A 23,693-nucleotide genomic window follows, 5' to 3' on the forward strand; every position below is an offset into this window, starting at 1 on the left:
AATGGATTTCCTACCGTGACAACTGCTAGAATCCAGTATCAGACATGAATGGGACAACATTCCTCTCCTAAAAGTTCATCAACGGCTCTCCTCAGTTGCCAGATGTATACAGACTGTTGTTAAAAGAAGAGGAGATAAACATGACCTGTCCAAACTTTATTCACACGTCTTCATGACATCACATTTATATTCACCTGATTTTATTATTATAAAGTTTAATTTCCCCAGATGAAACATTTGATTTGTTTTCTGTGTTTATAGATTTAAAAATGATTGCATTGTGAATTGTACATTTTATTTACATTTTATTCAGAGTCTCAACTTTTTTATAATTGATCACATAATCATCAAAAAGTCCTGCAGTCAGATCCTGAAGAACACAAAAGCAAAGACGTCCAATATTTGGATTTAGAGATAAATGAGCTGCGAGTCTTCAATGTTGTGCTGAACTTGAACACATTTCAGATTAAGATGAAGTTAAAAACCCCAACAGTGTAGAAGAAGAGGAATCTTGTCAGTATTTACTTCAGTTTATGATCCTATGGGATTTCTTGCTCCTCTTACACTGACAGATAAATGGTTCTTATAGGAAATGTGTAGACAGAAGCTGAGTTAGGATGAGGATTTACCTCCAACACTTCAAAGTCAGATTTGAATAAAGTCACAGATCAGATCCTGTACTGAATAATCAACTCATACGGTTAAGAGGAAGTGATGTCACTATTGTGTCTTCTTATTCACCATCAGATCATACTGAAGATCAGACATCTTTACATCTTTACTTTTGTCTGTAGGGCCTAAAAATGAAAGAGAAAGACAAACAGATATCAGATCATCATCAGATGAAGAGATAGAAAAACAAACTATACGTGCTGTCAGTCAGTGATAGAAATGAAATCTTCAACATAATAAACATGTCAACAATCTGTTTATCACATACACATGAGCTACAACAATACAAAAACACATTTCATCTATTTCCTCTGAATATTTGATGTCAATGTAAGAGATGAATGTATTGATATGTATATAGTATAATATAATGACACACTGACAGTTTTATGAGTTCACACACAAACAGTAAGAAAATGAAGGTGATGCTTTATTTTAAAAGTCCTGGGGTGTATTCCAGAAAGCAGGGTTAACTTACCATCAGATTAACCCTGAACTTTGGGTTGATCAACCCCAAACTTGCTTACTCTGGGTATGTTGGTTCCAAAACACAGTTTAAGAGTTAGTTCAATCAACCCGCTGAAAGTAACCCAGAGTTAATGCGCGCTCACGGTAACAACATAAAGGCATTGTCAATGGATCACAGATTTCACGAGTCACCATGGAAACATCAGAGAACTTTCAAGTTTTTAAATGAGAAATAACATTATAAACCAATACTTTCTGTCAAAATCAACGTTTTATAACGTTATATAAGTGCGTGATTACAAAACAGATAAAATTAATTAATTAATACGAACATATTTTACCCCATTTAAGTCCAATATTATATGTGTCTGAACGAAAATACACATAATATTATTTAACAATTATTTAAAAGCCTGTAAAAATAATCATAGATTTTATATATGATTTTAAATATATTAATTATATCTAATTAGATATAATTTGACATATATAAGATTATCTTTTCTCTTACAAAAATGAACAATGGTTTTACTACAGTTAAAACAAAAAAACATGGTTACAGTAAAACCATGGTAAGGTTTTCAAAAACCATTGTTAAAACCATGGTAAGTGTAGTAAAACCATAGTTTTACTGAATCAATGCACAGAAAAAACATGGTTACCACAACTTTACACCAATAAAACCATGGTTAATTTTTGTAAGGGCTGTGGCACATAAAGTGCATAAATCTGTCATAAGGCTTATTTACAGTTTTTTTTAAGATATGATTGTATTGTGTATGCATAAAATGCACTATGATTATATTCACTACTTGTACTACTTGTACTTATTTCAATGACCCTGTTTAGTTTTTGGACTATCCATTGTATGACACTGTATCGCCATCTTTTTTAAAATTTACTTATCTGATAAATGCACCCTCTTTTAATTGTAAAGCTTCCTTACAGTCCTTACAGATTTTCAATAATTTTGTGTAATGCTTTTCAGTTCAGTACACTAAAAATGATCATTCATTTGCATTGGACAATTAGGATCTGCTGTGACAGAAGTGGAGAATAGAAATGTTACATTAGTGTCAATAGTAACATGTTCTAATATATCCTGTATCATCTAATATAACCAAATATCTCAATTTCCCTTTGGCTCAAAAATGATAGCTCAGCACAAAAGGCCCATTTTAAAGAAAAAAAGGTGATTTTAGAAAAATACCAACTATAGATCAAATGTAGAGAGGGGGCTATAGATCTGAAGTGCATGTTTAAGAAATAAATATGATACTATGGAATATATATTTATAATTTTATTTCATTGTGTACATGATCTAACTAATAATAGAAAATCTCTGACCACTATGCAATGTCTGTGATTAAATGGTGTTTCACCAAATGAAGGCTGTGCTTCATGGGTGTCATTCTGTGGGTCAGTGTTAAATCATGCCTGTGCTTCATGGGTGTCATTCGGTGGGTCAGGTTAGATCAGTGTTTCTCAAAGTGTGGGGCGGGCCCCACTGGTGGGGAATAGGAACATTACAAGTGGGGCGTGAAAAATGGGAGAAAATCTATTAATTCAATTATTTATTGACCATACACTCAAAACGGCACATTTAAACATAAACCTAGCTTAAAACTTAAATAAATCAGACTGTAGAAAATGTCACGCGGTAACTTAAAGCCTAGCCGATTACGATTTTGTTCGGGCGATTGGGACAGGTGGGGCTTGGAACTCTTCCCTACCTCCAAAGTGGGGAATGGCAGAAAAAATTTGAGAAACACTGGGTTAGATGCACATGCCTATCAGAGACTGCAGGCAGGGGTAACTTCTGTCCCTCAGTAATTATTATTATGATAGGCATCATGTGTTTCTATTTGTTACTGTAACATTGGCACATTGTCACTTAAGTAAAATATGTTAAGATTTCTGGATCAATATTGACAATGTATTTGCACAAACAATTTATTAGAACTTTAGATTAATCTCAAATTATCTAGTAAGTGTTATTTATTTATGAATTGACCAAATTTAAATAGAAATGTACTTGTTAACATTAATTAACTGATGGAATTGTGTTTCATACATCTACTGATATTTGGAGATATATTAATGATGAACATAATTAAATGTATAGTATTTAGTCCGAACACAAATATGAATAATTTTTTATCAATAATGGACATAATTAAATTTATAGTAATTAGTCCAATCACAAATATCAATCCACGTTATAAAAAAAAAATTTTCTTTAAAGAAAATATCGTAAATGTTTTAAGACAGCAATAAATATTCGCGACTGTAAATGTAATAAAATAAATGCTTTAATATTGTAATATTATGCAAAATATATGCTTCCACGCCCGCTGCACGCTCATTATAAGTACACGCATGCGCAGACATCCTCCGGAGCCTCGTTTTATTAACTAAAATGAACTTACCCTGCAACATAACCTGCTCCGGAGCAGGTTCTCTTCAGAGAGTCAGTTGCTATGGTTACTTACATAACCCGAAAGTTACCTCCGTTTTTGGAACCGAAAGCAGAGGTTATCCGCTTACTTACTCCTAAACATACCCGGGTAAGTCACATAACCTGCTTTCTGGAATACACCCCTGGAGGTTGACAGTCGTGTAAATAAAGAGAAACAGCATCAATGTCAAAGCTCGACAGAGAGTTGTGTGAAGTGTCCATCAGATTTTAAGAGTTGAATTTCTCTTTTTTCTAATCTTCCTCTGTATCATTTATCATCTGTACTTTGTGTTTATCTGTTGTGTATATATTGTGTTTGTGCTGTTATTTCTGTCTGTATTCTGATTTGATAAATAATGCTTAAACATGAAATAAAAGCCAAGTTGTTATAAAAAGAGTTTAAGATGAACATCTAGTCAAGTGTGCATAACTATAGAGGTGTCATCCTATTAAACAAACCGCATTAACAAACATCATATATAATGTGTAAGAAGAGTAAGATCACAGTATTAAATCCTGGAGTGAACAAACTCAACATCACAGTTAGTAAACAGATTCAGACATTGGATTGAATTCTTTTTGTGTTGATCTGACAAAGCATCAAGTGTTGTTCATGTACACTTCATATTTTCTGTTTGTTGGGTTTACAGGATACACAGCCTATAACAGAGGCAGATCAATTTACTTTTATTTCTTTTTTTTATTCACATTTTAATACATATTAAACACACGACACAATCACAAAAAAAAACAGCAAAGACATCAATACTCCACAACTACCAAATACATCAACCTGTTTCAACCATTGATCTAGGTCCTGACTGAGAAATCCATACAATAAGTATAAATTTTTTTGCAAAATAAGAAAACATTGTGTCACAGATCGGAGCGGACCCGAGATAGCTAAAGGGTCACGCCCCCTCCTAGTTTCCACCTTGAGGAGGTTCCCAAAGCCACCCCAATGACCAGACACACAAGGTACAAGTCAAATTAAAATGAAACTTTATTAAATTTAAAATAGTGGATTAGGGAGGGGAAAGGGGAACTTAGCCCAAAAGGAAGGGGAGGGGACAGGGCCTTTTGGGGTTTCTTCTATCCGTGGCGCCCTCCGTTATTCCTGGAGGCAGATCTTCAGGGCAAATAGTTGCAGTAACGGTCAGTGCACGTTGGTCTCCAATTCACGCCTGCAACACAGAATTGTCACTTTGTATATGTAACTGTAATTTTCTCTCTTACAGACAACTGGTGGTCTCCTCCCTTCGAAGGTTCGGCACTGCAAGCACAAGAACACACTTCTCTGTTAACTGTGACTCCTCTTTCTTACAGGTGGATGATGGCAATGGATACGGTAAGTATTTTCCAGGTAACTGGTTCGCGGTCTTCTCCTTTAGAGGGCTCGGCGCTGCAAACACAAGAAAACACTTCTTTGTCAACTGTGAGTCTTCTTTCTTACAGGTGGATGATGGCAGTGGATACGGTAAGTATTTTCCAGGTAACTGGTTCGAGGTCTCCTCCTTTAGAGGGCTCGGCGCTGTAAACACAAGAACACACTTCTCGGTTAACTGTGACTCTTCTTTCTTACAGGTGGCTGATGGCAGTGGATACGGTAAGTATCTTCCAGGTAACTGGTTCGTGGTCTCCTCCTTTAGAGGACTCGACACAGAAGGTGACTTACAATGACCTATTGTGTTCACAAGGGATGGATCTACTCACAGACCTTTCGTGGGAAGACGTCCACTCGTGGTATTTACCTCCAAGGCCTCTGTTCCGGCCAATGGGTTGACAGCACTGTCACCGTCGAGCCGAACACTGCCCTCTCCTCTCCGTACGTATAGCTCCAGAGCTCTGGACAGTTTTTGAAGAGGCTCCGCGACAGGCAAGTTACAATACACTGAGTTTCCACAACAATGTACTGCTTCCTCACATATGCATTAGCACTCTGAATTTCTACTCACACAAAGGTCTGGGTCTTCAGTACAGTCCACCACCGTCTCCACACTGTATCGCCGCACAGCATATAATGTAAGAGCACTTCACCCACCGCACAGCGTCCATTCTCACAGCCGACTCTCTATAATGGCTCCTGAGAACAAATACATAGCACTGCACGGCCAGACATCAAGTGTACACACACTGCAAAATCGAGACTCACCCATGACACACTTCAGTGACAAAAAGTAAGGTCAGGCCATGATCTTCCTGGAGCCGGGCTGCGAACCTGCGGGGCGTTGTAATCGTGGAAAGCTGATGGTTAAAGGTAGCTGCTGCGATGGTCTTCCTTCCCTGTAATGTTACGTTGCCGGCTCACCTACCACTCTGCTCCGTGATAGGGCCGTTATCCTAGTTCGCTGAGGGCTCACACACACACATTAAACAATGCACTCTCAATAAACACTTCCAGCCGTACGTTCCTGGTACTCACGGAAAGTTATCGCTCTTTTCTCTTAGTCCGCCACAAGATCCACACTGGCTGTTTTCCTTCACACTGCAGGTAAGCCAATCGTTCTCATCCGATTATCACATGCATGTCAGTATTCTCAAAATGTCAAAACACTTCTGATATACTCATCCAACGATTTTCTTCTTCCTCCGTTTCCACGCCACCACAATACAATATCCACTTCACCACCATATACGGCCGCACCACCGCCGACTGTAACCAATGACAGCAACCAGCAACAACAGCCAATAAACAACCGTTCTCGTGTCCTCTTCTGTGGTGCTCCTTGAATAAACAACCTCCACTCCTTTCTTTCGGCTCCTTCGGCCGCACTCTTTCCGCTCGCCTTAGCGATCCCCAGATAAACGGCGCCTTCAAAGGAGTGGGTGTTTAATCCGCCCTTGGCGGAGCAGAGCTTGCCCCGAAAATCAACTTTTCTCCTTTGTGTTTCTACAGCTCTATTTATGTTGCCCGTCCTCATTTCCTCTTCCAATCGGAGCTGCCGCATTAAATTGCCACACCTGTTGCTCATTCATCAGTAATTTGTGTTGTCAGGGAGACCAGGAAGTAAAAGTGTAATGAAAATCGGGTCCGGGCGGAAATCATCTTCAGGCGGAACCAATCTCCGCCACTTTTGGTTCCCGCCCTACAATAGTCACAATGTGACAATTGTAAACACATCTTTTCTTATAAAAGGACACTTATTTTCCAAATCATAATTCAGTAAATATAACATAGGGCATAGCTCAAAAATACAGTTATACATATCTTGAATTACCTTATGGATCTTCTCCCAGAAAGAGAAAACATTTTTACAATACCAGAATATATGCATAAATGTTTCTAATTCAGTTCCACATTTTTTACACAGGTGAATGTGTGCCATTAAATTTATTAAGCTTCACTGGGGTTATATAATATTTATACAAAAATGTATAATTAGTTTCTTTAACTTTAATATTCACACTCAAAGGTAAGGTCAAATCATTACACAAAATTAACCACTCTTCTTCACTAAACTTCCTTTTAAGCTCTAATTCCAAATTTGTTTTTAAAGAAGAAAAAGAATTCTGGGAACTATTTGACAGGATTTTATACAAATAAGATATCTTCCCCTTAACCGAAGTAGCAGAAGTAATAAATTGTTCCAATTCAGTAGGATATAATCTAAATTGTCCCTTTTTAAATAAAGATGTAATAATGTGACGAACCTGCATATATTTAAAAAAATCTGCTATAGGAATTTTATATTCAACACAAATAGCAGTAAAAGATTTAACAGACTTGGAATCATCATCAAACATATGTGCAAAAATGTTTAACCCTTGAAGTGACCACTTTCGAAAATCAGTTTGAGAGAGTGATAAAAAAATCAGAATTAAATGCAATAGGAGAGTTTTTGCATATATGACCTTTTGTGTTCAAGTACCTATTACAATCCTGCCCAAACCTTCAGTGTGGCTTGTATTGGGGTGGGGGGGGGGGGCTCTACACTCATCAAAAACTGCAAGTTATTAACATAAAGTGTTGTTGTAATCTCCAAAGGATAACATAATTGTGATTCCAAAGATACCCACAGGAAACTATTTTCCAGTTTCCAGCTTATAATATTTCTAATTTGGCAAGCTCAATAATACCATTGAAAAGTTGGAAGTCCTAAGCCCCCTTTTTTTCATGGTTTTGTTAAAGTAGACAACTTAATTCGTGGGGTCTTATTGTTCCATATAAACTTTGTTAAACATTGATTAATTAATTTTAAAAAAAGAAGAAGAAATATAACATGGTAACATATATAAAAAAATAAACTTAGGAAGTATACTCATTTTAATAACACAAATTTTCCCAATAAGAGATAGTGGGAGAAAAGACCAAGTCTGAAGTTTCTTTTTACAGTTCTCCAGTAAAGGAATATAATTGTCTTTAAATAATTTATCCAAAACAGGTGTCACTTGTATTCCAAGATATTTAAAACCATTTACAGACCAAGAAATAGGGCATTCTTTCCTAACATTTTCTTCATTTTGAATATTAAGAGGGCAAGCAACAGATTTTTGTAAATTCACCTTATACCCTGAAATCTTAGAGCACTTTAGAATATCCGTCAAAACGTGGCGCAATGTTAACAAAGGTTCAGTGACAAACTACAGTAAAGTATCGTCTGCATACAGTGAAATTTTGTGTTGTTGTATACCAGTGGTCACTCCCTTTATCATAGGATCATTTTAAATCAACTCAGCAAACGATTCTAAAGCAATAACAAATAATAATGGAGAAAGAGGACAACCTTGTCTGGTGCCTCTTCCTAAATACAGTAGAGAAGATTCCACATTATTAGTACAAACAGTTGCATTTGGCATCATATATTGCTATAAATCTTCTTACACTCTGAGGCTATTTTGGGGATTTTCGCCTGGATTTGGCCTACCCAATTTCAAAAGCTTCCCATACCCACATGCAGAGGGGTACATATAAAAGTTTGGTATCATTTTACAGGAAACCCTTTGAAATTTCATAAAACACTGTTGAAAGTGCTCAACATGGTTGTATGTGTTGTCAGTCCTCTAATAAACACAAAAATAAAAAGGCGCTTTTTAATGTTTGTTTTCTAAAGTTTTTATTTGAAAGTGTATTACTCTGGCCCTGAATGGTAACGAAACCTGCAGAAAGTTTTGTTTGATTCCAGGGGAAAAAGGAATTTTTTCTCTATCATAACCTATGCAAAAGTTATTCTACTCCAACTGAAGGGAGGAATAAAACGCTTTTTGTATTTATTTTCGGCCTAAAAATATTCGAAGTGCTCCCATAACCACATACAGTGGAATAAATGCAATTGCTTTATATAATTTTGCAGAAAACCCTTTGAAGTTACATAAAAAGCTGCTGTTTGTTACAAATATTGTTATTTAGGGTGTTTTTCATATGATGAAACACCAAATTTTCTATTTTTATGTTGTAAACGCTGTCTTTGATAGTGTATAACTCTGGTTCTGGGTGCTCTAGCAGACTTGGTTGTTACCAGCAGCAGACAGTAAACACCCAAAAAAAGAATGAACTCTTTAGCATGTCGCATTCAAAAGTTATTCTTATTTTACTGAAGTGTGCGAAAATACATTTTTCATATAAATATTATTTTTTTTGTTTTGCACATATAATAAATAGCAAGGGATTATTCATGCACACAACCAAAGAAAATGCTGTGAATGTACTCATTTTTTAGAGTAGGACCTAAGAGAAAAGATGGTGTATCATTTGTAGCTATCTGTGCTATCTGAGGCAGTTCACCCTCAAGTTTCACATATGTTTACAAAAGTCAATTTTTTACCTCATTATTCATTCGACCATTGTTAGATAAGTGATGATAATAGGACAAAAATAATGATGTAGCCTTATTCCTGAGAGTGAGAGCTTTCATTTGATATAAGGCTTGCCCATGTTTGTCATACTTGAAAAATATGAAATATGTGAATATTAAATGATATTTTAAAATATGGGGGGGGGTGATAGTGTAAATTAATTGTAAATAACTTTCTTACAGTAAAAGATATGTCAAAGTGATGCATATCTGCAGAAAGTAGAGAGTCTAAGCTTTCAAACAGTATCTCATATGTGGTACTGGGTCCATGACAAACCATTACAAATTAAAGGAATATTTTATATTAAGTCAAAATGAGATAATTCTGGACCCGGTACAGGGTCCCAGAGTTAAAGAAGTTAATCCATTGAATGAATTTATGACCTAATTAAAATTTATCTAATACTAAAAACAAAAAATCCCATCCCATTCCTTTTCGGCATCAATAGAGAGGGTGTTTTTTCCTGATTCAAATAATGAATAATATTAAACAGTCGTCTAGTATTGTCAGATGAATGACAGCCTTTAATAAACCCAGTTTGGTCCAACTTAATTAATTTAGGGAGAATTTCTTCTAATCTCTTCGCTAATAGTTTTGTGATAATTTTATAATCACAGTTAAGTAAACTTATAGGCCTATATGAGGCACAACTCAGAGGGTCTTTACCTTCTTTCAAAATAACAGAGATTCTAGCTGTTTTCATGCAGGGAGAGTTATAACTAGCGAAATCATTATTCATTAACATAAATACCACTGGTGGCCTGGTGATTTATTTGCCGACAGCAAATTAATTATAAACAGCACCTAGCAGTAGTAGCAGACTGTTACCTGAGGTAAATCCAAGCGGTCTAAAAAAGCTATTGCATCACAAATTGAAATATTTTCTGATTTATATAAACTATTATAAAATTCAAACTTTTTGTATTAATTTCTAATGAATCATATGTTACATCATTTTCAGTTTTAATGGCCATAACGGATCTCGTAGCCTGTTCCTTTTTCAAATAATATGACAACAGTTTACCCGGTTTGTTACCCAATTCATGTATTTTCTGTTTCAAATACATACTTTTTTGTTTGATATAGTTTAAATGATCTAGATTAAAATTTGCCCTAGCTATAAGTAATTTATGCCAATTTTCATCTGATTGATCTTGCTTATGTAGGGCTTCTCTGGATAACAGTTCTTACTTTAGACCTTTAGTAATTGATTGTCTTTCTCTATTTTTATAAGAGGAATAAGATATAATATGTCCTCTCAGAGTAGCTTTTTCCGCATCCCAAAGTACGGATGGGACTATCTCAGATGATAAATTAAAGGTGTTAAATTCTTCTATCCACTCTCTCATTTTCTTACAAAATATTTCATCTTCTAATAGCGAGTTATTAAATTTCCACATTTTAGATTTGTGAACTTCGTTTAAGATAATTTCTAAAGAAACCATTGCATGATCTGATAAAGAAATTTCATGTATTTCACAAGATAAACAAACTTCATATATTTTTTTGGAAGAAAGAAATAATCTAAACAAGAATAAGATTTATGCCTATTATAAAAATAAGTATAATCCTTTTTTTTAGGGTTCAATTCTCTCCATACGGCTATTAACCCTGTTTCCACTCCCAAAGCATGTAATATTTTTTCAGATTTAGGGTTAGAACCTACAGAGTGGGAAGAAGATCTATCTAATTTGGATAAAGTTAAATTATAGTCACCTCCCATCAAACCAAATGCTGTACATTGCGTATTCAGGAGAGAAACCATATCAAAAATGAATATTGGTGTATCTATATTAAAGTAATCTGTTTGCCCACAATTTTCCCCTTCACCAAAATATATCTACCCTCTATATCTGATATCTGATCTATTAATTCAAAAGAAATCTGTTTATGAATTAAATTTGCAACGCCTCTACTGTTTGATTTAAAAGACGAAAAGAAAATCTGACCAACCCAGTCTTTTTTTCAATTTAAGATGTTCTTCAGGTAAAAGGTGAGTTTCTTGTAATAAAGCTATTCCCGCTTTCTCTCTTTTGAGAGCTGTGAGTATTCTTTTCCTTTTAATAGGATGTCCTATACCCTTAACTAGGGATGTAACGATTCAATCGTGTGTCCCATTAAAAATGCTGAAATCGATTCTGAATCGCAAGGCTGCGATTCTTTGTTTCATGTGTACAGCTTGTGCGTGTACTACGGCATTTGGTCAGTAGGAAGTCCTTATCAATCTAAAATCATAACGAGTTGGAGTCGTTTATAACGTGCATTTAAAAGCGCAACACTCGTTAAACAAAATCATTTAAAATATTCTTTATTATCATGAAAATACCTGAAACAATTTGAAGAACAGTGATATAAATATTCCTGTAGACATTTCCTGGAATAGCAGTCGTAATGCTACTTCTTCTGTGGCACAAAGGGAGTTTCTGCACGGGAGCGCCCCCTGGTGTTCGGATGTGCCTGGATTTCACCGTAATTCATTCAAATTAATTCATTGAGAAAACGCGCATTTGCACGGTTAATCGTTACACCCCTACCCTTAACGTTCCATGTAATTAATTTTAATGATTTGTCCATAATAGTGTTTTAAAGGAAAAAAAATAAACAAAGAAAATACAATTGCAACCCTTCAGGCTTACATAGCAGGTAGAATCTATTAACCAAAAACAACAACAGCAACAAAAAAAAGAATATAAATAAATACATTTAACACAAACAACAACCACACACTCACACATATATATACTAAGAACAAAAAGAGTTCCATCTGGACCACCCATTACCGGGTGATATCTTTTGGTGAGTGTGGTACGGTCTAAGAATTAAGATCAATGTAACCAAGTTTATAGGCTACATATCCTGAAGAAGCATATAGGGTGTCCCGCTCCCCCATTCATAATTTTCTATAGTAACCAAACAGTTGTTTTCTAATATACCAAAATAAGCTTGTTCAGCCTCATAAACAGTATTAGCCCTACTTATTTAAAATAATATAATCAACTATTAGTCACTTAACACAAACAATGGCGTACCCAATGCCACAAATTAGCAAATATAAAGTACAAGAGCTTAATTGGAAATCTTAAAGAACTTAAAGTCAACCGGATCACTCTCCAAGACTGATCAACGTGGATTCAATGTTTTCATTGGAGATAAAAACCTTTACTTTTGATGCTCCAAGATGGCGCCAGTGTGTGTGGCAGGCCCTCTGTTGTCTCTAGTCCTAATCGTGTTTGTGTCGTTTTTACTAACTACTTTTAACAATGTGGACTCTCTACTGGTGTATGATCGCCAGACACTGCTAAACATTAGATCAAATATGCAAATTTATAATTCTGGTGGATCGAAAACCTTACCTCATCTGCACGAGTTACCTGCATATATCTGCCGAACGCCGTTTCCTGCTCGGAAGAAAAGGCGACATAAACGTCGTGGGAAACGTGGAGGCCTGCTGTTAAAAATTAAAACTCGGCTGTCAGTTTCCCGCAATCTCCGTAGAATATTAGCGGAGTATCAGAAAGACGGCTGCATCTATATTTCCATGCGTTCTTTGGATCCTGTTTACACCTGGCTGGTACCGGTGGTCGACGCCGACATGGACTACACGGCTCCCCGTTCATTGTCTCCCCGCTTTCGGAGAGGTGGAGTTAACACAACGTGCTTATGAGTGTTGGATCGTGAGCCCCGGATTACAAATAACCCAGCTCCGGCCCGGATTGCTTTGGTAAACGCTAGATCGCTGGTAAACAAAACCTTTATCTTAAATGACTTTTACACCTCAAATAACTTGGATCTAATGTGCGTGACTGAAACCTGGATGAATGAGGGCGAGTTAAGCCCCTTTTCAGAGGTTTTACCTTTAAACTGCAACTTTTTTAACTCTCCACGACTTACAGGACGAGGTGGAGGAATTGCGATTGTTTTTAAGGAAAAATTAAAATGCCGGCGTGTGATGTGCAACTTCTACTCAAGCTTTGAGCTGATTGTATTTGAGCTGAAACAACCTGACCCAGTGCTTTGCGTTGTGATCTATCGTCCTCCCAAATACCATAAAGACTTCATAAATGACTTTTCAGATTTTCTGGCTGAAATCATGCCGAAGTATGACAGAATTTTAATTGTGGGAGATTTTAACATCCATATCTGTTGTCCCTCCAAGCCATTGGTTAAAGACTTCTTAAATCTCACGGAGTCATTTAACTTGATGCAGTTTGTGACTAGCTCTACACATGAGCATGGACACACTTTGGACCTGGTTTTATCGTGTGGTTTACCTGTTAACAATATTAATGTTTGTGATGCTACTTTTTCTGACCACATGCCTGTGTTATTCGAGATTCCTTGTTCCTGTAGTCCTAAACCATGTGCCCCTGCTCGTCGCTGTCGCTCGTTTAACTCTTTAACTGCAGATCTGTTTACTGATGTTTTTAATAGCACAAATATGGCCTTCTCAGTGTCCACTCAGCAGTATAATACTGATGAGTTAACATCATTATTTTATACTGATTGTGAGAATGCACTGGACATTGCTGCCCCTTTCAGGACTATTCATGCTAAGCCAAAATCTGAACCATGGTTAAATGACATTACCCGTGCTGCTAGGCATGAGTGCAGGAGAGCTGAACGCCAGTGGAAAAAAGATCGGCTGCAGGTTTCATCTGGTATCTTGAAAGACAGTTTTTTTAAATATCAGAAAACTGTAAAAATGGAAAAGTCAAAGTATTTCTTAAATGTCATCGCAAATAATTCTCACAAACCTCGTGTTCTGTTTAACACTATTAATTCTGTGTTAAATACATCTCAACAAATGAGTTTGGAATTTTCCAAAGAAACATGCGAAAACTTCTTGCAGTTTTTTATTGACAAGATTGTGACTGTTAGAGGCAATATTGTTCATCCTTCTGCTGAAATGTCTTCGTTCTCTGTGTGCTCTTTTGTTTTTAATCAATTTGAGCCAGTGTCTCTTGCGGGTTTAAAAGACATCATTGACACAATGAATCCATCTGTTTGTCCCTCAGACATCATCTCCCCAGTTTTCCTAAAAAAGGTTTTTGAAACCCTTGGCCCTAAAATACAAATGATTGTAAATAGTAGTCTCATTAATGGAATTGTACCCTTACATTTTAAACACGCAGTAGTGGAACCCCTGAAGAAAAAACCTAACCTGGATTCATCGGTTCTTGCAAATTTCAGACCCATTTCGAAACTCCCGTTTCTTTCCAAAATATTGGAGAAAGTAGTTTTTAAACAATTACTGTCCTTTCTAGACGTACATGGCTTGCAAGAACTTTATCAATCTGGTTTTAAATCACTTCACAGCACAGAAACGGCCCTGTTAAAAGTTTATAATGATTTATTAATGGCCACTGATGCAGGTGCTATTCTTATGCTATTAGATCTTACCGCTGCATTTGACACCATAGATCACAATATTCTAATCTGTCGCCTTGAGCATTGTGTTGGTATAAAGGGTGCTGCGTTACAGTGGTTTAGATCTTATCTGGGTGAAAGAACTTTTTCGGTACGTCTTGGGGAATTTGTGTCTTCTACTGCATCTCTTGTATGTGGAGTCCCTCAGGGTTCCATTCTTGGACCCATTTTATTCTCTTTATATATATTACCTTTAGGGTCCATATTTAGGAAACATGGCATCTCGTTTCACTGTTACGCAGATGACTCGCAACTCTATCTACCTTTGAAACGAAACAATCCAAACTCTATAGCACCTTTGTTGAGATGTCTTGAGGATGTTAAAGCTTGGATGGCCTCCAATTTCTTAAAGTTTAATGAAGATAAAACTGAAATCATTTTGTTTAAACCTGGTGGTACCATCAATACCCCCGATGTAGATCTGGGTGACTTAAAGTCATATGTGAAGCCTGTTGTAAAAAAACCTGGGTGTTTTAATGGACGGTGACTTTAAACTAGATAAACAGATTAATTTGGTAGTTAAATCGTGTTTTTATCAGTTAAGGCAATTATCTAAAGTCAAGTCATTTGTATCTTTCACTGATTTTGAGAGGGTCATCCATGCTTTTATATCATCCCGTCTGGACTATTGTAATAGTCTCTATGTTGGCATTGGTAAGACATCCCTAACACGCTTGCAGAGGGTACAAAATGCAGCTGCACGTTTATTAACGGGGACATGTAAACGAGACCAATGCAAGATTAAAGAGCAGAGGTGAACGTGCCTTTTCAGTAGCGGGCCCGAAACTATGGAATAATTTACCTTTGTACATTAGGCAGGCACCTTCACTTACTGTTTTTAAATCTTATTTAAAAACATATTTGTATAGTGCAGCATATAACGCAGTATGAGAGCTACCTGCTAGGAGTTATTTTTAAGTGTGTATTACTGATTACTATTGTTTTTATTGGATATTTTATTGTATTTTATTTTATTGTGTGTTTTTAATTTTTTATCTTATATTTATTTTATGCTTTTTAATTTTCTGTTTATTTTATACTGTATGTACAGCACTTTGGTGAACACCTGCTGTTTTAAAAAGGTGCTCTATAAATAAACTTTGATTTGATTTGATTTGATTCTCAAGAGCAGCTTTATATAATCCTTTTTCTTCCAGTTCTTTTATTGCTGCCGCTGGAGTTGAAAAGTTATTGTTGTCCCGTCTTCGTTGAAAACCTTAAGTTTAGCAGGAGCCAGAATGTGCGTTTTGATGCCCTGGGCCTTTAACTGTACTCTGATAGACTTGTACAGAGATTTTTATTGTCTCACCTTGAAGGAAAAGTCGTGATCAAAATAAATCCTTGTACCGTTTAGCATTACTTCCTTCCTGGTCCAAGCCGCTTGCAAGACTTGTCTTTTAACGCTATTATTGAGAAAAGCAACAATAATCGGCCGAGCCGAGTCTTTACGTTCTTGATAGGTGCGATGAGCCCGAATGATGTTCAATTCTCCAGGTATTCCGAGTTCTTTTCGAATCAGCTGATCGAGAAATGATATAATGTCACTTCCTTTGCTCTTTTCAGCTACATTATAAATGCACAGATTATTTTGTCTTGATTTATTCTCCAAGTAGTCCATCTGTTCAACAAGTTTATCAATTCGGGACTTCACCCATATCACAGTTTTCTGATTATTAGCCTCCGTATCATCCAAATCTTCCAGCTGATTAACGCGTGTGATTGTCGCGTCAAGCTTTTGGTTCAAATCAGCTGTTTGTTGCATAATCGTTTTTATGTCACGCTCCGTTTTTTGACGAAAATCTTTCATCTCATTCTTCAGCCCTTTGAACTCCTTGCTTAAAGAATCTTGTAGCTCTGCGAACATTTTGTGCATTTCGCTTAAGTCAACCATACTGTTTGCGTTTTCAGCCACTTGTCTGTTTGCGGTTTTCTTCTTTGACTGACGCAAGAGAGAGACGCAAGAGAGAGACGCAAGAGAGAGACGCAAGAGAGAGACAACACTGTTATCGGAGCTCCGCCGAGTTCATCATCTAAATCTTACTTTCTCACCATCTTGTTCCTATCTATATAATATAACTTACTAGTTCATCTTAGGAATACCTTACCGTGACGATTATTCAACAGTTTCAATAAGTGAAACGATTTATCACTGGTAAACACCCAGTATTAGCATATAGCCCGGTAGCATCAGCAAACGAGGAAACGCTGCTCCGTGCATTGGAGCTCCGTCGAGTTCATCATCTAAATCCTATTTTCTTACTATGTCGTTCCTATCTATATAATATAACGTACTAGTTTATCTTAGGAATACTTTACTGTGACGATTATTGAACAGTATTAATAAGTAAAACGATCTATCACTAGTAAACACCTAGTGCTAGCATATAGCCCACTAGCATAAACAAACGTGCCGGTTGAAGTTAGCACTTGCTCACTGTCTGTTTACTGTAAATCTGCCTTCTTTTTCGATCTAATGGCGGTGTTACGTTGCTAAATGGTCATGGTTAACTTGGTTAACTGCTGCTGAGTGCGGTTGTTTCCACCTGTTCTTTATTTCCTGTACAGATCACATGGAGCCCGTCGGCTGTGATTGTGGGCGGGGCAACTGCTTTAAAGACGCCAGTTTGGAGACCGTAGGTCTCTCTCATTTCCCATCCGCTCCTGGTGGCAGACGGAGCCCTCTAGCTCTGATGCGGGCTCGACCTGCTGTTTTCCTTTTTGAATTTGTTTAGACCCTAATTTATGGTTGTTTTTTCACAAGCATGTTTCCGATAAGGAATGTATGTTTGTTATCTTTTGTTCATCCTATTTATTTAGAGCTGGTGGTAACTGGTGATGGGTTTTGCACATTTAGTGTAGATTAGTGGAGAGCAGGAGAAAGAGGACCCGGAAGACTCACACAATACTCTGTCTTTTGTTTTAAACGGGAGGCAGGCAAGTTTCATCTGCTTTGAAGAATAGTGTGGCTAAGGGTTTTTCTGTTTCTTTTATTGCTCATTCTTGCCACCATGCTCTGCCTACATCAAGGCATATTATTTAATTAAAATTATTTACTTTAACTGTCATCGAATCTCTGTGTCTTTTATATGTTATGTTGGTCCATACTTTATTTGATGGGCACGTAACAGGCGGACTCATCCGATGTATGTTTTTCAGACCTTTCCTCACCAGAGCAGGAAGCTGTGGAGGAGTTGTGTCCCGGCATTAGCACCAGGCGGTACAGCGTGCCTCACATCACCCTGGCTCCAGGCACCCGGAGACGGCCGAGGCACGCAACGAGCGAGCACCCATCTCGATGCAGCTTCACGGACCGCGGTCTGGCGAACGGAGACGCCATCGCCCAGCATGAAAACGGTAAGACTCCGCTTGTCATTGTAACCTGCACTACTTGCCACATGTACAGTTTAGCTTCTTCCGTCAGCATAGAGGGGTTTACATGTGCTAAGTGTATTGAAGTAGTAAGGCTGACGGAGAAGGTTGCAGAACTAGAAGCGCGCATCCGAACGCTAGTTGAGGACAGTAAGACCGCTAATGTTAATGTTACAAACACTGTTACAATGTCAGACAATGTAATTTGCTCTGGTCCCCTCCCCGACTACCGGGGGGATGAAACTTACAGTAGATTAGTGTCTCTTCATGGCTGGATGTCAAAGTGGTGCCCTCAGCATAACGTAGGGTTTATAGACAATTGGAAGCATTTCCGGGGAAGACCTGACCTGCTAAAGAGAGATGGCCTCCATCCGTCTCCGGAAGGAAGTGCTATACTCTCTAGAAATCTGACCAATAGTCTTACTTTTGATATTGTCTGACTATCCAGGGCCCAGGTCAGGAAACAGACAGATCGGCTTACCCATCAGTCTGTTAGCTGCCTTGACATGTCAAGATCACATATATCCCAGCACATAGAGCCTTTTTTAACAGAGTACCAACACATCTCGACTGTGTCTGTTCCTCGAACAAATAAATACAGAGCACCGTTTACCTCGTCTCGTACAAATCTTATTAACATAAAACTAGAACACAATACATTAACAGATGAAACTCAAATGTTAAAATTCGGCCTTCTTAACATTAGATCGCTTACCAATAAAGAACCAATTATCAATGAAATAATTACTGACCAAAACTTAGATGCACTATGTGTAACAGAAACCTGGCTTAAAGCAGACGATTACACCAGTTTAAACGAATCCACCCCACAAGACTATTATTATAAACATGTTCCTCGTCTAAAAGGGAGAGGGGGTGGTGTAGCTACAATATACAATAAAATATTCAAAGTAAACCATAAATCCAACCTAAAATTTAATTCGTTTGAAATAATACTGTTAAATATGGAAATAACTGATCGCAACAACAAACGGCTTTCGTTCATTTTAGCTACCATATATAGGCCTCCGGGGCACCACACAGATTTTCTTAAAGAAATAGCAGACTTCCTATCTGAGCTTACAGTCACTGTAGATAAAGCTCTTATCGTTGGTGATTTTAATATCCACGTGGATAATCCAAAAGATGCATTAGGTCGTGCGTTTATGGATGTTCTAAATTCTCTCGGCATTAAACAAAACGTGTCAGGGTCCACGCATACTCGTAATCACACACTAGACTTAATTCTGTCACTCGGACTCAATATTAATGACATCGAAATATCACCCCAGAGCGATGCCGTTTCAGACCATTGCCTTCTGTCATACACAATACTTCTAGATAGGACCGCTCAGTCTACAACATGCTACAGATTAGCCAGAACAATAATTTCCACCACTAAAGATAGCTTTATTAGCACTCTTCCAGACCTGTCTCAAATGAAACATGTAGCAGATAACTGTGAAGATCTAGATATTATAATAGAAAACATGAACAACGTCTGCTCTAGCACGTTGGATGCCGTTGCTCCGATTCGAAAAAAGAGAATCAAAGAAAAACCGCCAGCTCCATGGTATGACCATCATACTGCATCCCTTAAAAAAGTAGCTAGAAAAATGGAAAGAAACTACCGAAGCACAAAGTTAGAGGTATGGCGTTCAGCATGGAAAGAGAGTGTTCAACACTACAGACAGGCTATTAAAACTGCCAGATCTACCTATCTCAGTACGCTTATTAAAGAAAATCATAACAACCCTCGTTTTCTATTTAGCACAGTTGCGAAACTGACTAGAAACAAAGAACAAACAGAAACCAATAGTAAACTCCAACACAATAGTGATGACTTCATGAACTTCTTTACTAACAAAATTATGTTTATTAGGGAAAACATAGAAACTACGCAAGCAGCCACCACTCTACCCAATAGTACATTTTCCACTAGATTACCAAACGAACATCTTGAGTCATTTAATCCTACTACAATAGAAGAGCTCTCTAAACTAGTAACGTCATCCAAATCATCGTCCTGTATACTAGACCCCGTTCCCACAAAATTACTAAAAGAGGTATTTCATGTAGTGTCAGACACGGTACTTAATATCTTTAACTCATCTCTAGAATTAGGATACGTTCCAACAGCTTTCAAACTAGCAGTTATTAGACCGCTCATTAAAAAGCAAAACCTTGACCAGGGAGATCTTAATAACTTTAGACCAATCTCAAATCTACCTTTTCTTTCTAAAATATTAGAAAAAGTAGTGGCAAGCCAGCTACGCACATTCGTAGAAAATAATAATACATATGAAAAGTTCCAATCAGGATTCAGGCCCCACCATAGCACAGAGACAGCGCTGCTTAGAGTTACAAATGACCTCCTATTAACATCCGATCGTGGTGAAATCTCAATCCTTATATTACTAGACCTTAGTGCAGCCTTTGACACAATAGATCACACAATCTTACTCAATAGACTAGATAACTATGTTGGCATCAGTGGTCAGGCGTTAGCCTGGTTCAGATCGTATCTAACCAATCGATATCACTTTGTTTATGTAAATGAGGAAGAGTCATATCACTCCCCCGTTAAATACGGCATACCTCAGGGATCAGTTTTAGGCCCTATCCTATTCTCGTTATATATGTTACCTCTAGGAGACATTATCAGGAAACATAACATAAGTTTTCACTGCTATGCGGATGATACCCAGCTTTACATCTCGTCACATCCTAGCGAAACCCACCAGTTTTCTAAGCTAACAGACTGCATTAGTGATATTAGGGACTGGATGGCACAAAACTTTCTTATGCTATACTCCAATAAGACAGAGATACTTATTATTGAACCGAATCGCTACAAACATAATATGTCAGATTACAAGTTGCCCATAGATGGCTGCACGGTGGTGCCATCTTCCACGGTTAAGAATTTAGGCGTAATGTTCGACAGCAATCTATCTTTCGATAGTCATATCGCCAACATCTGCCGCACAGCATTCTTCCATCTTAGAAATATCTCAAAAATACGCCATATGCTGTCTGCATCAGACGCAGAAAAGCTTATACATGCTTTTATGACCTCTAGAATAGACTATTGTAACTCGTTACTCGGGGGATGCCATGCAAATCAGGTAAACAAGCTACAGCTGGTTCAAAACGCCGCCGCAAGAGTGCTTACTCGATCTAAAAAGTATGACCACATCAGTCCAATTCTGGCATCTTTACATTGGCTACCAGTTAAATATCGCATACAATTTAAAATATTACTAATCACCTACAAAGCCTTAAATGGCCTAGCGCCCTCGTATATTAAAGAACTACTATCAGAATACAATCCATCACGTAAACTGCGATCACAAAATTCTGGTCACTTAATTATCCCTAGAATATCAAAAGTGTCTAAAGGTGGTAGATCCTTTTCCTACTTAGCCCCTAAGCTCTGGAATGATTTACCAAATAATGTTCGAGTTTCAGACACAGTCGATCAATTTAAATCTAAACTTAAGACATTCTTCTTTAACAAAGCATTCACATAACATGTCCAGTAAATGTACATTTCCTGCAGTAGTTAGTTTGTCTAGAACAAAGCACTCACATACCTCATATGGGTAATATACTATTGCCGCAATAGTTAGCCTGTCTGGAACCGAGCTGACTTGAACCACTATAATGTTTGACACTTGCATTGCATGCGAACGGCCCCTACGCTAATAGAATTCTGTTTTTCTCTCCCTGTCTCGTCCTCGACCACGAGGACCATGAGACAAACAGACTCAGTTCCGGTTGCTGTGAAGATCATTGCATCACTGATCCACTGGCTGTCCTTCAACGTGATGACCAGCCGATGCCCGACCAACGACCACCGGCTAAACCAGTTTAATTCGCTTACCCGCCTCCTATCCATACCGTTTCTATAAATATATATATAAATATATATTAATTCCTCCCTAGGGTTTTTGTCCTTCTAGGACTTTTTCCCATTGGGTTTTTTTCCTAGAGGGTTTTTAGTCCCAGGGAGAGTCAGCCAACTTTGGCTTAACTTAGCACTTTACTGTATACGTTACATTATTAATATGCTCGCTTGTACGGTTTAACCGCTTTCTCTACTTCTTATATTATCTATTGATTATCTGTGTTCTCCTCTACCTCTTCTCATGTAAAGCTGCTTTGCAACAATTAACACTTGTGAAAAGCGCTATATAAATAAAATTGAATTGAATTAAATTGAATTGTTTCGGGTGCGCCTAGTGTTAAGCGTAATACACTTGGCTCGGTTCCGACTTCAGAGTCAAGGCGGCTGACTAACTGGGTGACTGTCAGGCGGCCTAGTCGCATTCGGCATCCAAATCACGTTCCTGTTTTAATATCAAACAGATTTTCTCCACTCAGCAATACACCGGCTGAGACATCTGTTAAAGGTGCCCTGGTTATTGGAGATTCTATACTCAGGAACGTTGGCATTGAGGCACCAGCCACCATAGTTGATTGTATACCGGGAGCCAGAGCGTCTGACATTAGATCCAAACTTAAAGTGCTGGCTAATGCTAACCGTAAGTTTTCTAAGACTGTTATTCACGCCGGCACGAATGACACCAGACTCCGCCAGTCGGAGATCACCAAAGATACTATTAAAGAGGTGTGTGAAATTGCAAAAACAATGTCAGACAATGTAATTTGCTCTGGTCCCCTCCCCGCCTACCGGGGGGATGAAACTTACAGTAGATTAGTGTCTCTTCATGGCTGGATGTCAAAGTGGTGCCCTCAGCATAACGTAGGGTTTATAGACAATTGGAAGCATTTCCGGGGAAGACCTGACCTGCTAAAGAGAGATGGCCTCCATCCGTCTCCGGAAGGAAGTGCTATACTCTCTAGAAATCTGACCAATAGTCTTACTTTTGATATTGTCTGACTATCCAGGGCCCAGGTCAGGAAACAGACAGATCGGCTTACCCATCAGTCTGTTAGCTGCCTTGACATGTCAAGATCACATATATCCCAGCACATAGAGCCTTTTTTAACAGAGTACCAACACATCTCGTCTCGTACAAATCTTATTAACATAAAACTAGAACACAATACATTAACAGATGAAACTCAAATGTTAAAATTTGGCCTTCTTAACATTAGATCACTTACCAACAAAGAACCAATTATCAATGAAATAATTTCTGACCAAAACTTAGATGCACTCTGTTTAACAGAAACCTGGCTTAAAGCAGACGATTACACCAGTTTAAACGAATCCACCCCACAAGACTATTATTATAAACATGTTCCTCGTCTAAAAGGGAGAGGGGGTGGTGTAGCTACAATATACAATAAAATATTCAAAGTAAACCATAAATCCAACCTAAAATTTAATTCGTTTGAAATAATACTGTTAAATATGGAAATAACTGATCGCAACAACAAACGGCTTTCGTTCATTTTAGCTACCATATATAGGCCTCCAGGCCACCACACAGATTTTCTTAAAGAAATAGCAGACTTCCTATCTGAGCTTACAGT

General features: G+C 37.6%; 1 protein-coding gene across 4 annotated transcripts in view; it reads right to left on the reverse strand.

Annotated features, from left to right (window-relative positions):
- Window positions 1-23,693, reverse strand: part of LOC141363258 (protein NLRC3-like) — a 173,546-nt gene that overhangs the window by 4,713 nt on the left and 145,140 nt on the right. For 3 of the 4 annotated variants that reach the window (XR_012368799.1, XR_012368798.1, XR_012368797.1), the window contains 2 exons: window positions 630-797; window positions 15-113 (listed from right to left, as the gene is read on the reverse strand). Coding sequence is in view for 1 of the 4 variants with exons in the window: in XM_073865864.1 (XP_073721965.1) it covers window positions 779-797 (19 nt within the window). In the remaining 3 variants the exon portion in view is untranslated. Of the gene's footprint in view, window positions 1-14; window positions 114-240; window positions 798-23,693 lie in introns of those variants that run through there. The other variant, XM_073865864.1, reaches the window with a different exon arrangement.

Source organism: Misgurnus anguillicaudatus, unplaced genomic scaffold, assembly GCF_027580225.2.
Source record: "Misgurnus anguillicaudatus unplaced genomic scaffold, ASM2758022v2 HiC_scaffold_33, whole genome shotgun sequence".
Classification (NCBI taxonomy): Eukaryota; Metazoa; Chordata; class Actinopteri; order Cypriniformes; family Cobitidae; genus Misgurnus; species Misgurnus anguillicaudatus.